Source organism: Martes martes (assembly GCF_963455335.1).
Source record: "Martes martes genome assembly, chromosome: 10".
Lineage (NCBI taxonomy): Eukaryota > Metazoa > Chordata > Mammalia > Carnivora > Mustelidae > Martes > Martes martes.
The window spans coordinates 114,941,529-114,956,931 of record NC_137898.1 but is presented as its reverse complement, the minus strand read 5'-3'; the positions used below and the strand labels follow the sequence as shown (position 1 = coordinate 114,956,931).

Below are 15,403 nucleotides of genomic sequence, written 5' to 3'. Positions count from 1 at the left end.
CTATTTGCATTCACAAATATTTTCATCAACACTTCACAAATTACAATTATGAAACAGACAATTCTTCCAAATAATCCAAATCTATTAGTGCAGACTCGAAATCAAACCGAGTATTTCTAGGCATTTAAGAAACTCTTGTTAATATAGCGAAGCCAAGAATTGAATTAATTCTACCCGAAACCCAGGGTAGCAAGCTAAGCACTTTCCTAGAATGAGCTCCCGCCAGTGTCTTCAACGTGAGGAAAAGCTGCTCTCTCCAGTTATCCCTGCGACGTTTCAGCGCCTTCCCACGGTCGCTCCTCACAGGGGGCTCACAGCCCATCCGTGTGACATTTGGCTCCGAGACTGTGGAGACGGGGGATTCTGTACCGTCTTCATTCCTTATTTTCTCATCGGTGTGACACCCACCGCTCTGTTGGTCTCCTGCCCAGTTCCCATCTAATCCCCAGCGTCTGCTCTCATCCCCTCACCCCCGATCTGACGTCACTTCCTGTAACGCGGACGTGCTCTGCATTTCCAAGGCAAGAGGAGTCAAGCCAGTTCTTGCACATCGTCCTGGGATTCAGCAGCACGTCACCGTGGGGCGGACTTGCCCCAACATGGGCTGCAAGGCTGGTCCCTGGAGCTCGGCCGCTGCTCGGTGTCAGGGAACATGGGTTCCCGGCTGGTCAGTGCACACACACACACACACTCCAGTCCTTCTGGAACAAGATGGCTTGGGGGAAAGGGCAGCAGGGACAGTGGCAGGTGGGAGGTCCCCCACTGTCCCTCATCACTGAGGATAGCATGGGGGGGGCGGGAGAGGCCAGGCGTCAGACACAGATGCAAGAACCTTGGCCCTGGGGCTGTGGGGATTTTAAGCTGCCGGACTGAGCAAGAATGGACTTGCCCTCTTTGCGGTGGTGCAGTAACACCCGGCTCGACGCCCGGCTCAGACCGAGTCCAAACTCGGCAAGATGAGGCCGCCCCGCTGGTTTACTGCCCGTCGCTCTAGACAACATCAGAGCGTGGTCTTTGGAACCAGGAAGAACGAAGCCAGCTCCTGACTCTGCTGCGTGCAGCACGACCACAGCAGAGTCCCCGAGTCCCGCTGAACTTGCACGTCTGCCCCCGGCGGAAACAAGCCACCAGCGACGCAAGCCAGCGACAAGCCACCAGTAGGGGACTGAGTAAATTAACTATTTATCTCGGAGAAAGTGGCCAAGAGAGGAGCGGCGCCTGCACTAACGAGGAGGGGATGCCACGGTGTTTTAAGTGGAAAGAGCAAAGAGCACCGCGGCGTGATTCGCGGCTGCTGGTCTCACTTTAGGAGACGTAACGTGCTAATGTCTGCGTGTGTACGGGGCGGCTGGAGGGTGGCATTCGCGTGCGTTCGTTCTCGCTGGACTGTGAGCTCCATGAGGATGGGGCTGTCACACCAGCCCCCGAGGAAAGGCACCAGCTGGTGGGGACAGGTGTGAAGAAAACTGAATTCTCACTGTGTTTTCTACCTTTCAGACTTGTGGCCACTTAGTACCCCTGCAAAAGAATAATCCAAATAAATTCAGGGAATTTTTAAAATAAAGAAATGCTCAATTCCGACCAAAATACTGCCACGTATTAGAGTTCTGCCTTACAGTCTCCCACACGGTCTCTTTCGTGCTCGCGGTTTTAAGGACAGTCTAAATGCTGACCATTCACAGATGTGTATCTCCCCTCTTTAAAAAAAAATTGAGATACGATTGACAGACCCCATTGGGTTTGTTTGAGGTGCACAAGGAAAGACTCCGCCTGTGTCCATGTCGCAGACAGTCCCCACAGAACAGTCCCCAGAGTTTCCGTGTCACCGTGTTTGAGTTCAGACTCACTCCCTCATGGCCTAGTTGGGCATCTCACAGACATTTCAAAACTTGGCAAACCTCAGCCATTCTTCCCCATTCCCACCCTTTCCTCACAAAGCTCTGTCTCCAAGCTGTCCCCTAGCCCAGCACATGCTGCCACCGTAGGTGACATCTGTCCTCTCGCTCTAGGAAGCTCTCTGGGAACGGCGAGGTCTCTTCCCTCTTTCTTCAAACCCCCGCCGAGTCCTGCTGTCTTCCGTGTTCTCGTCTGACTCTGCAGTGTGACCGCTTTTGCCTGAGCTGTGATCCCCTCCCCCGGTTCCCAGGCCTCCCCTTCAAACCTCCAGGGTCATTCCCTCAGAAGTCCTAACACGGCCCAGTGCAGGTGACCGTCCTGCTAGCCTACCACAGACGTAGATGGTTTCCCCTCAGCACCCGTTAGGTTTGCGGTTGTACGCACGTGTGTGTGCGCTCCTTTGCATACGTTCTTTCTCGCTGACTATGACCCTGATGAAGGCAGGGGTTGTGTCCGTTCACACAGGGTCATGCAGGGTCCTATGCCTACGCCCCAGCACGCTTTGGCCTGGCGCTTGGAATACGATGAGTGAATCATCCTTGTATGAATGGACCCATCGGGGTGTGAACGAGCTCTTACTGTGTGGCAGGTACCGTGCTGGGCACCTGACCTAGGGGTGGTGAGTCTCCCTTCGCAGCAGCATCTGCCCGTGGGCTTCGAGCACGGACAAATAGAAAATGAGTACAAGAGGGTACTTCCAGGTGTGCATGGACGTGAGCAGATCCGCTGCTAGGGCAGGCGGGGGGGCCCCGCCGAGGGGCTGTCAGTGGAAGGAGACGAAGAACAGGTTTGGTTTCCTCCACCTGACAAAGAAAGCGTGTGAACGAGGCGACCTGGGACAGTTGTAAGATTCTGCGTCACAGTCTTCTCTCGAGCCTGCCCTGCTCGGGGACAGCTGGCCTCGGTCTTCCTCCCACGGCGTCTCAGGAACACACAGGACGTGCGGGAGGCGGAAACAGGGACACCGGCTGGTAGGACACCTATGGAGGGCGCATGGCGCATCCTCTACCGGTCCCGACAAGCCCGTGGTGCGGCGGCCACCGTGGAGACCTAAATCCTAACACCACAGGCCAGGATCTCGGCCGGCCTCCGATCTGGTCCCCACTGCACCCAAGGTCATGGGGACGACTTGTTCTCAAAACAAACACGATGATGATACAACTGACCGATTCTCTTTATTAAATAACAAGTACATAGTCTATATACAGTAGCCAGGCTGGGCCACGAGCGCTCTCCCCTCCCCCGTGGAGGCCCCGCGGGACGCAGCCCCGGCTCAGTGGCTCGCCCCGAGGCCCGACACCGTGGGAAGCAGCCAGCAAGTCGCAGATGTCGCCTGAGCGTCGTCCCCGCATGCACAGGAGAAGCGGACCGTCCGCGCTCGCGGGGACTCTGGGCAGGACTAGCAGCGGTGGCCCAAGCCCGTGGGGCGCTTCTCGGCCTCTCAGCAATTCAGCCAGCTGCCGCTCGTCAGGGTGTGGGTGACTTTCCTTGCGTTGGGGTCGAACTCAAACTGGGAAGGTCCGCTGAAGAAATAGTAAAATCCTGGAAATACGGAGGAGGGAACCCGTGAGATACTGTTGCAGATAAACCAGCGTGGCACACACAGAACGCAGAATGCCAGGCGAGGAGAACTCCGGGGTTGATAGGGTTTTACTGGGTGCGGGATTCTGATAAGCGTTTGATCGGGTGGTTTTTTCACGTCTTCCTTCAACAGTCCCGTGAGGGACGCGCATCTAAGTCCGCCCTGCAGATGGGCAGGGGGAGGGGCACGCGGGCTGGCCCGAGGTCCCTGGCAGAGGACGGGCTGGCGACAGCACCGCCTTCCAGCTCTGTCCGACGGCGAAGCCAGGCTCCCCTTACCACGGCATTCTGCTTCCAACCAGGCAGAACTCTCTGCTTCTTTGGAAACCATGAACTCTTTATTTTCTTTTTTCCCAACAGTCCTCCTCCCCTTTCCTTCCCCGAGGGTCTCTTCCGGACCCACAGAAGCATGGAAACCCCTCGATAACACCAGGGCCCTTCAAGGCTCGGCCGTCCTGGTGCTCAGGTCACCTTCTGATAAGCACCACCAGCCTCCGCTCCTCTCTCCTCGAGCAGGAAAAAGATACAACTGGTTTAAAACCCCGGGTGCACGAAGAAGCAATGATTTGCAAGTGACTGGCGTGGGCAGCAACTGACCATTCGGGGACATGTCCCTGGGAATCAGTAGTTATGGCCGGATGGGGTGAGGGAAACGTGGCCACACCATTGGAGGGGACTCCACTGCACGCACGGTGACCTGAGAGCTCAGGTCGGGACGTAGGGAAACGACCCTGAGCAGTTTGCTGTTTTCCACGCACACGAAACAGAGATGAGTGTCCACCGATCACATCAATGTGTTCTAGAAGTCATCATAGACTTGGCACGGAATTGGTAAGTAGCAATTTGGGGGAGAGAGGAAGGAGCTGCTTAGAGAAAACCTGTCATTACACGGGGCGCCCGGGGAGCTCCATCACGTAAGCATCCTGCTCTTGGTTTCGGCTCAGGTCGTGATCTCAGTCATGAGATCACGGCCCCCATTGGGCTCTGCGCTCAGTGCGGAGTCTGCTTGGGATTCGCTCTCCCTCTGCCCTTCCCCCACTCTCTCCCTCTCTCAAGTAAATAAATAAGTCTCATAAAAAAAGAAAATTTGTCATTACAAATTAATCCAATTGTCCCTCTGATACCCTAGAATGTTCCCAATGCCCCGTGACCCAACAAACAAGTATCTCCTCACCGAATGCTTCAAAAGCAGCGTCAACCTTTGGGTCCACCCCTGGGAAGTCTTCCGCTATTTGCCTGGGGAAGCCCGGCTCCATGGACTGTCTCTTCTCATCAAATCTGCACCCAGTAAAAGAAACACAGCACGGCATTGCACAGAAGCCACGTGACCAGAAGCCCTAAGTCAGGTCAGGGTTACTGTGGAATTCTAGTAAACTTTCCACGTATCGCAAATGAACGTCAAGCCTGTCAGACACTACAGAAATATGGGACTTTAATGGGACTGCAAACGCAGCTCTCGAAACTGTCTCTCCCCCGGAACAGAGACAACATCCGGATGTCTCAGATGTCTGTTACCATACTTCTCGAGCCTGGATGGAAAGAACCCTAATCATCTTTCTATCACAAAGGCTTGAAGGTCCAGACAGATGAGTTGGCTCATTCATCTCAAATACGAATTTCAAGTTCTCTACCATATGTGGCTTGCGCATGTCCTCCCAACCCTGCACGTCTGGATTTCCTAAGCAGCCTCCTAGGGAAAGGGATGGCGGAGACCAGGAAAGCACAGGGAATGTGTTTTGGGCTCGTTGGCTGGACCTTGGTTGGTCCTCCCCGTCGTCGGGCAGATGGCCCAGGCATCGGCCTCTGTGTGTCCTGGGTTCTGGCCATAAACCTGGACCGCTGCTGCTCATGGTCCTCTTAAAGACAGCACTAATGAGAGGGAGCGGTCAGGGGAGGCCCTGAAGCATCATATAGCAGCGCTGGAAAGATGAGACGAACACCCAGGGAGGCGATGAGTCAACAGGAGAGGAACGCTAAAGTGCGGCCTGGAGTCCCGGGGCTTCAAGACAAAACACAAGCCCGTCTGCGTTTGGAGTCCAGCCGGGAAGCTCCACCGGGTGCTGGGGCTTGAGGCAGGACATGGAGAGGGAGTGCATTGGCAGGGGGCGGGGGGCAGAGGCGAGAAGAGGCTGTTCAGGCAGGGGGGGGTGTGGTTGTAGGGGGAGCTCCGGTCTGCGGCTCACGGGCTCAAGGTGGGACCGAGGCAGAGGCCCCTGGGACCATCTGAGACCAGTGCTACTGCCTTTGAAAGCAAGTATGTCCCCATGCTCCGTACTGGGGCGGGGGGCGGGTGCTGGGCTGAGAGTGACCTGGGGGCATCCTCGGAAGAAGAAGATAATTTCCCTGCTGAGGTTTCGTACAAAGTCATCCCAACCCCATCTTACCGCCAGTATTTGTCTCCTACGAAGAAGTACGTTTTCTTCTTTTCTTTATCAGAAAAGGCCGCATCAATTTTCCCCACGGATGCAGGAAAACCCAGGGTGCGGATGCCTTTCGGATAACCTGCTTGGGCCTCCGCTCCTCTCACGGCCCAGAACTGACTTCCTGTTAAGAAAAGGTGGTGGGTATTAGGGAGGGCACGGATTGCATGGAGCACTGGGTGTGGTGCAAAAACAATGAATACTGTTACACTGAAAAGAAATAAAAAATTTAAAAAAAAAAGAAAAATCATTCGGAGTCCTGCTGAATTTATGACAGTTAAGCCTTTGAGTTTAAGGAATACTTGTCAGCACCCTTGATTTTCAGAGTAAGGATTTACTCCCCAGCTCAAAGTGGATTTTTCACAAAAATGTATGGATTGAATGAATGAACACAAATGCAAACAGGGAATGTATAACTCTGAGCGATTTATATCCCTACATGCATTTTTATTATCTGTAAAATATAAATAAAGTAACACCAGACCCAGTTGTTTCTTCAGAACTTAGAGTGACGAAGGAGACACAATGTGTCAGAGCAGGGAAAACTGAAATCTATTCAATTTTCCTGCAAAGGGGTTTATTTCAATGGGTTAACAGAAATTATTGTTTCATAATTACCTTTAAAAAGAAAAACAGTGTCCCTCCTCGTGTCTTCATACGCGGCATCCAGGCCTGAAGGGAGGGACGGCCAAAACGAAGAGATCAAATGAAATCCAGGTTCAAGTGTCCTGAGGGATTTGCGCCAAAAATGTCTGAAATATATAGAGAAGGAAGTGAAAATTGAGAAACAGACCTTCACCTTTAGCGTGTTTTTCTCCCTGTGGTGCCTCATCCACCTGCCCCATCCCCTCGGCTGCTAGGCCTGAGGGCGGGCAGAAGTCGGCACGTTGTCGATGGGGAAAGACCGTTTCCTTCTCTTGGGACGCTCGCCCCGACCTCCTGCCTGAGGATTCTGGCGTAGCATCTTCTAGAGAGAAGGTGACTACAGTCCATGCAAACCGGTGTAGGTGTCACAACGCCGGTCACGTTTTCAGACGGACAGACCGGTGTGTGTGTACGTGTGCGTGTGGGTGTCAGTATTTCCAGAACGGTTGTGGAAGCGTGTACGCGCGTCCTCGGCGGTGGGCGGCGGCGGGGAGCCGGTGTGGCGAGGGAGACGGGCTCCTCGCTTCCCTCCCACGTGTGCAGCCCGCACGTGTGATCACGGACATAGTCTGCAGCCGTAAGTTAACTGGTTAAGGATAATGCTCTCCTGATGCCATCTTTAAAGGAAACAAAGATAAAACTCTAGTGCTGAAGTTCGACCTGAGCCCTTGGAAAAGCGAGAGTGGCTTGTAGCGACTGGAGACAAGCACGAGAGGACAGGCGTCGAATCAAGCCTTCGAAAACGAGTGGGAAGCTGTTGGGGAGATGTGGAGGGTGAGCCACGAGAGCTCAGTGATTTCAAGTTCAGAGAAAACGCTTTGCTCTCAGAATTTAAAATCTCCGTCAAGTCTCCGTTCTGCTTTCTAAACACGGAACGTCAGAAGGAGAGAGAGGGAAGTGGAATCTTCTGGTCTTACCTGTCCTTAAAGAAGAGGATTTCTCCCCTCAGAGTGCTGACCGCATCGAAGGACAAAGCGGGGTCGCACGCGGCTGGGGTCCCTGGTTCTGAAGGCACAGATTCGGTGGGCGCCACGGGGTCATCCGGGGACACAGGGGGAGATCCTGAAGGGAACAGATGTGGGGAGGCAACCAGAGGGACTGTGACGCTATCGTCCACGTGAGTGCTTTCCCAGCACTCTCGGGGGCTCTGAGAGGACTGCAAATGCGTCGTGCCGCGTTTTCAAGCCCTCCCGGAGACCGGCCCTGCAAAGCTCCCGTGCCTGGTGTGCGCAGCCTCGCTCACCGTACAGGGACTGGATGCCGTCCACGTCGTCTTGAGAAAGGCGGAAGCGGGCCAGGTCTGTGTGTGCGCTGTAGACTGGGTACATCAGAGCGCGGGGGTCGGCCGAGTGAAAGAGACCCAGGGAGTGGCCAAGTTCATGAGCAGCGACCAGGAATAAGTTGGTTCCTATTTAGGAAATCATAAACAACGGTTACTTGGTCTACGAACCCATGGACGTCCTCACACAGGTCAGCTGTGTTCTCTCGGTTTCTCCCTGGAGGCACACAGGGCTTCCTTTGCCTGGTGTGTGGTTAACGGGCTCAGGCTTCACGGCAGGCCGAGTGTTTTCAAGGCTCTTTCTTGAAATCAGTCTTTGAGACAAAATATCCAGTCGTGTCCCCCCACCCCCCTCTCCTGTCTCAGGATCCTAGCTGAGAACCAGCTCCCTTTTCCTGTGCCCTGGAGTGGACCCAAACCGCTTGTGTAGCTCATCCATAAATGTTTCTCTTCATTTGTCAACAAAAAGCTAAACGCTGTTTCAACATATTAATGTTTGCCAGTTATGGCCTCGGTTACATGAATCAGAATTTATTCATCTCGATTCTGGAATCCTGAGACAGCCACGCTGCTACGATTTTCCTCCCCAAGATTATTACTATTAAGCACAAATTGGGTCTGGAAATATTAGTAAGGATCATTGACAGAGGGTTTGCAAGATCGGTCTAAAAGATAGCACGCCTAATCGTGCTACCGTTTGCCACAAAAGAGATCTGGGCCACACAAACACTGGCTATATTCATATTTTTTTCTTCATACTATTAAAAATAACCCAGAATACTGAAAATTGGAAGTCATCATGTAATTATATTTGACATGCTAAATTTACTTTTGCAAGTGTCATTTGTGTAACTTGTGATCCTACTATCGTCCTCATTAGAGACGTTACAGGAAGAAGTTGTTAATTGAGTAGAATCAAAGAAATTTATCGAGCACTAACTTCACATTCATATTCCCTATGGAGATTCTGTTTGAGTATCAATTATAAACCCCAGTGAATTTCAGAAGCAGTATTATTTGTTTTAGCCAACTTTTGAGAACTTTGGAAGCCACTCCTCAAGTATGCAGTTATGAACTGAGAAATATTCTTCCACCTAAATAGTCTGGACACTGTATTAGGGGCAAGTGCGTTCCTTCAGAAGTAGAAACTGTTGTTAACCTAGAGATAGTAAAATGCTGATTTACGAAGAAAACCTAAAAAGGAACCTCAGTTTCTGAAATTTAACTCTCATCTCCCTTTTGAAGAGTAAAGAAGAAACATCCCCCAATTGGATACAAACAATATCCAGGGCACCATTCCTTGGTTATCTGCAACTCAATATAATGAGAGAATATTCTCAAGGATGGTCCTGAGCTCACACTAGAAACATAGTCATCACAGAAATACTTAACTGATGTCCCCACACTGTGCTTACCAGGACAGAGAATAAAATTTTCAGACATCTGAAAAATGGTTAAAACAAAAATACATTCTCGAGCCATTCAGGAAATATGGGACACCCCACTTCTTGAAGATTCTGAGCTATTAAGAATTTTCTAAATCTAAAGAAAACCCCCACCAACGTCATTCCAAGAGATGTGTAACCAACCCGAAGTGTCCCTTGTCCACCGTTCGTCGTCGTCAAAGTGGGCGTCTCCAAAAATGCCGGGGCCGGGCGGGTAGGCATGAGCCAAAACATTTCCAGGTCCATCGAAAGGGCTAAAGTCTCCATGATCTAACAGAGAAAGTGTTTTTATTGGAGAGATAGGTAATTCGGATCTCTTTGGAACACCAACCCCCCAACAGCAACTAGATAAATGGATGCATTTCGTGGTTTTTGTGGGGTTTTTTGTTTCTTTGTTTTACCTCTAACTGCGAAGGAGATCTCTATGTCAGCCTCTCCGTCATCAGCCCTGGAGAAGGTCAGTGGGGTCACCTCCTGCCAGAGGCTCAGGGCTTTCTCAACGGCAGAATCAACAGCATCTCTTGGCAGATCCAACGTATAATTTATAATCCTTTAAGAGAAAAATCGAAGATGTTATTTTCTCCTGCGATAGTCATTAGTAAAATCTGGGTAGTGTGTGAAAACCTCCTTGGACCCATTACCTGTAGGTAAGGTGGGTTTTCCCCCACTTGGGCGCGCCAGGGAAGGTGGTGAAGTCGCCGACGTCGGGAACGCCACACCTGGGCTTGCGCATCATCTCCAGAGTGTCCGCGTCCAGCTTCCCCGTCACCTCCAACCCGAGGAACTTCTGCATTTCTCGGATTTTCTCAACGACGGGACCACGGTCCCTTCTTCTAACAAACGGTTTTGTATCTTTTGCAAGTTTGTAGTATTTTTCCAGGTATTGCTAACGGGATATTAAGTAAAGTTTTTATGTCATACTTTGATTTTCAGCCTTTCATAGTAAATGGCAGCTGCCGACTCAAACTGTCTGCAGTATCTGTCTGGTTTGCAGAAATCAAAATGAGTGTCCTCTTCAGCTCAACTCTCAGTTAAAGACTCCTCCTCGCTTCTGTTCTGCCTTTGTAGCCCGATAATCTCTGGAGCTTGGTCTACTCCCAAAGCAATGAAAATGAAGCAAAAACCCAAGATAAATGTCTGTGTTCCTCTTTTAAGCTAAAAGAGGAACACAGAGCACATAGGCTTCTTTGGGCATAATTATGTATTTCAGGCCCATTTATTAACTCCCTCGACTTTCTACTTTATGCGTCTCCTGGGGACCTGCCCTAAGAAGAAAGCTGGACAAACCCCTGCGTCTAAACACGACACTAGCAACGTAAACACCAGCTACATGTACATTGGATTAGACGTCCCAGCGGGAGATACATTTAATTACGCTCTCTACCTGCTACCTGCACGCCCCAAGCCCCAGCGAGCCCCGGGAGGGACGCAGCCCCCAGTCACCTGAACAAGTTCCATGCTGTCCTCGTCCTCTGCAGCCCTGTCCGCTGGGTAGGCTGAGCACACAGCCACACAGAGCAGCAGGAGAGCTGGAAGGTTCTGCATTTCCACGGGCTCTTCCTGGCTCTAGGTCGTTGTAGGGCTCTCTGCCTACCTTCTCCTGGGTCCGGTCTCTGGAGCCCTGACTTTTATAGGGTGACCGAGGTGGGTTAGGTTGCCCACAGCTTGACTCATGATTGCTTTCATCCGAATGACAGCAGGACCATGTCCAAAAATTCCAAATCTGAAGTAGGATGATATAACCTACTTTACTAATTTCTCTCAACCTTTCCAATTTTGCAAATCATAACAGTGATTAAGCTCCAGGAAATGCTTCCTGTCTTCGTAAGAAGAGAACTGGGGCATTTTTTTTTTTATTCTGGAAAAAAAAAAGTGCCCGGAATTTACTAGACCATTTATGTTTGTGTGTTTGAGAGGAGAAATAGGCTGACTCGGTAAAAAGCCAAAGTTGGTTAGAACATATGAAATGCGGTTTTATTTTAAGAAAAACAGACTTAAAATCAAATACAATGAGATGTACGTAAATGACAAGCTGTGCTTACATAGCTCAAGTCCATACTGTTAGATTCTGTAATAACAGAAGGAAGGGTATCTAGAATAAGGTCGGAAGGGAGAGTCTGTGTTTTGAGTCCTCGACTTGAAGTCTGTGTTACTGGTTTCTGGTTGGATTTGTTAGGAGAAGGCTCACAGGCAGGGCAGAACAAAGGCTGCGAGGGAGGAGGGGTACCCTTTCTCCTCCGGCTGGTCTTCATTCTGTCCCAACCTGGGAGCGGGCAGCAGACCCGCAAGCAGCGCCCCCGCGAACTGGCGGGGTCGAACGAAGCGCCTTGGGCCAGGACCAACCTCTCCGTCATCGCCCCCGCCGCTCTTTTCACTGTCTTTCCATCTCTCTCCCTCCTCCCTCAAATCAACATCGTGGATACTTTGAACTTCTGTTTTCTAAAGATTTTATTTATTTATTTGAGAGAGAAACAGAAAAAGAGAGAGGAAGGGGAGAGGCAGAAGGAGAGGGAGAAGCAGGTTTTCCACGGAGCAGGGAGCCCTATCAACGGCTCGATCCCAGGACCGTCAGATCATGACCCGAGCGGAAGGCAGATCCTTAACGGCTCAGCCGCCCAGATTATGGGCGCACTTCGAACTTTAAAACAAAAGCCACCCTTAATTGTCTCCCCCAGGGCGCTCACCTGTTTTCTCTTCTCTCTTCTTCCCTTCCTTCCTGTTCTCGGTCCACAGAGCGCTGCTCCCGCCAACAGTGCTCGGAGGGAAGACCGCGGACACCCACAGGGGAGGGAGCTCGGCTGAACGTTTTACCATCCTCCGGCCGCCTGCCCCTCTTCCTCACCGACCTCGCCTCCCTTACCCTCAGAAAAACAGAGCAGAAAAAGAGAAAGAAGTTAAATTGGAAAGAGCCAAGTTTACACTTAGGAAACGTCTTAAAAGTGAACATTTTTTATTCGCCACCATGCTTCGTTTTTTCTTTGCTTGTTTGCTCAAGAGCAGAACACCTGGGAGTGAGAAAGTCAGTGAAACGATGAAGAAAAATGAACACTTAATAAGGGCGAGTTTTGTTCCCGCCTTTGCATTTCTGCTGCATTTTCCTACTTTCGCGGTATCTTTGTATGTTCTGATGAAACACCAGAGAGATCTCATCCAGCACGTGTCACAGGGGCAGTGAGAGGTCTGTGCCTGGAGGTGACCAGTTGTCTGAAGGCTGGGGCTGTGCTAAGCATCTGTTTTTAGACTAGATCCCATCGAAAGACATCCCGTTCCTTTAGGGGAAAGAATTTGGGTCTTGTGTCGATTGAAATCAAGGGGAAATGCTTGTCCATCCTGAGGTGAGGGTAGCCAAGGGAGCGGAGCGGAAACAGGGCCGGGACCGGGAGTGAGTTCGGGGAAGGCTCGATGGACGGAGGCAGAAGTCGCTGGGGACACTCTCAGTTCCTTCCGGATTAACGTCTTTCCTGCGAACGTTTTCTCTAGGATCATGACTGATAAAACATATTTCACGTTCAGAGGGAGACATTACAGATACCATGTTTCTTTTCCCAGACGTTCAAACACAATTGGCAAAATGGGCCATGTTGTTGTTCCTGGAATAAACGCGGACTTTTCTGCAAGTGTCGCGCCTCAGGAAGAGGTCATTATTTGTTTCTCAGTGGCACCTCGGACCGCCTCGTGCAGACTCTTCACGCGGAGCTGGAGTGCGATGTCCCCCTCCCTCACCCTAAACTCTCAGTTCTCCCTGTGCTCCTAATGGTGAACATGGCACCCGGCACCCGGCATAAAGTACACACCCAAGTATTGCTTAAAGAATTAATAACCTACTAATTATGAATGAAAGTTTCCCAGGAAAAGTCAAAGAGGCGAATGAAAAGTCAAAAAAACCTCATGAATCATGAAGATGTTTCTAAATCCCCAGATCTTACCAAACACCCTATTAACTGAATTTTTTTGTTTTCTTGCCTTTGAAAAAGATTCGAGAGACCAGCTTAAGTGTGTCTAATGAAGAATAAACTGAAGGCTTGTCTACACCTATTCCTCATCCCCATGTCTGTAAAATTCTCAGACGGCAGCATCGGAGCAACAATGCATGAGAGATGATTTGCATTTTGTAGAATAAATTTTAAAAGACAATGCATTGTATCTTAGGGTTTCTGAACTTGGAACACTCTTCTTGGAGATATCTATTCACTTTTATTTTTTTATTTTGCATGTTGATATAAGTTCATGTTCATTACGTTGAAAGTCTGGGTGTTGTTAAATAATATCAATGACTCACGTATTTTTTGAGTATTTTAGTTTTGAAACTCATAAACCCTAAGATACAAAGTAAAAGACTGTCAATGAATCTGTGTTATCGTTGCATAATCTAATCCAGTGCTATTTTTGGATTATACTAACTTGAACAATAAATGTACTCTATACTAAATAAGTAAGTAAGTAAATAAAAGGCAATGCGTTCGTGAGGAAGAACAGGTAGATTACAGAGCAGCTGAGCGGAAGAGAAAGAGAATAACTACACCAAACGCAGAGGGGATCTGTGAACACTAGGAAACACCTTGGGCTTTTCCAGCGCAGAGACGAGAATGACCGTCCGGCAGGATTTGTCATGCGGCTGAGCGCACAGCAGAGCCAGAGAAGGGCCGGACGCGCAGAGCCGACCCGCAGGGCTCCGAGACGTGGCAGCACACTTAGACGCATCGGAACCAAGCTTGGATTCAAGAACCGGCATCGGTCCAAGTCACAGCCTCTCTGACAACCTCCCGCATTTGTCTCTCCACTCGTCGCGCTCCTCCAGGACCGATCCGACGAGATAACACGGGCGCCCTCCACCTCAGCGACGCGGTCCTTTCTCCTGCGTCTGAGTCTCCGTCTTCCAATCCTCGCGTCCCCAAACCGAGAGCGAACGCTTGGAGACCACAAGTAACGGAGAAACGTGGCGGGAACAGGACCCAGTGAGCTCTTTAAAAGGAGGAAGGAGGGAGGGAGGATAAAGCGCAGGCCGGAGGGAAGGAAGGCGGGAAGGCAGGCGGGAAGGATGCCGTCCCGCAGGGCAGGGCGTGCTCAGGGAGTGGAGAGAGGGGCTGGCCCGGGGCTCTGCAGAGGGGAGGCGTCCCTGCAGGACAGGCCACCGCCGTGCGGATGGGGAGGGAAAGGCAGGAACAGCATGAACACTGACGCGGAGTCAAGAAAGCTGAATGTCTGTTAGGAAAATGACAGAATTCATTTCCTATTGAAGCAAAACGTGCGTGGAGAGTAGTGACAAAAAATGAGAAATGAAGTCGTGGGCAGACAGGTTGAAACTCATTCGTGAAAACCCGCTAGTCTCTGGCTAAGATGTTTCGTTTATTCTGTTGGTGATGCAAAGTCATGTCTTTATACTATGTTTTAAATAAAGTTTTATATATTTCAGTAAAGCTTCATATTTTTAGTATAGGAAAATACAGAATATAGAAAAAAGTAGAAGGTAGAAAAGAAATCACAAATAGTCATGCCACAAGGAGGAAAACATGATTAACACTTCACTGTGCTTCCTTCTAATTTTTACTTTTTTACATCACAGTGATCAGGGGAAATTATAAAAGTGCATCTGTTTTTCCACAGTTCTGAATCTCCCCAGCCAGAGAGGAGGACTAATCAGGCAATATATCCTCTTTGAATCATCGGATAAAACATGTTGCTTACACGTTTTTTACATTTCTCAAATTATTTTTTATTTTTTGCATTTTTATTTTTATTTTTTACATTTGTTATTATGTTAAGTTAGCTACCATATAGTACATCATTCGTTTTTGATGAAGCTCACAGGTTTTTTTTTTAATCCACGTTTTTCATAGTTGAAATCCTACCCCATATGCTAATCTCCATGGCTGTTTGCCGCAGAAACGTCCAAACATCTTAGCTGGAAGGTGAACAGAGCAGAAGAGGGAATTAGGAACAGATCATCTGAGCACGTGGATGGCTCGGTCTTCTTTCGTTTATGAGAGCATAATGACTCAGATCACTCAACAGGAGTGGTAAAAATGTTGCAATCCATCCCTGACATTCCTTGGTGGTGGCAACGGGGTTTGTGTGGCTCCGGGCAACTCTGATATGATGGAAAGAAGGAGACCGTTTTGTAATATTCTTGGCGGAGG

The 15,403-nt window shown here is 49.9% G+C and overlaps 1 protein-coding gene across 1 annotated transcript; it reads right to left on the bottom strand.

Annotated features, from left to right (window-relative positions):
* Positions 1-3,337: 3,337 nt before the first annotated feature.
* Positions 3,338-10,811, bottom strand: LOC308351450 (stromelysin-1-like; the record flags this gene model as incomplete). Its single annotated transcript, XM_080817093.1, has 10 exons — positions 3,338-3,438; positions 4,652-4,755; positions 5,862-6,021; positions 6,516-6,649; positions 7,460-7,604; positions 7,786-7,950; positions 9,411-9,536; positions 9,668-9,816; positions 9,908-10,152; positions 10,710-10,811. The coding sequence occupies 10 exons, from the start codon at positions 10,809-10,811 to the stop codon at positions 3,338-3,340; spliced, it is 1,431 nt and encodes a 476-aa protein (XP_080673219.1).
* Positions 10,812-15,403: the final 4,592 nt, after the last annotated feature.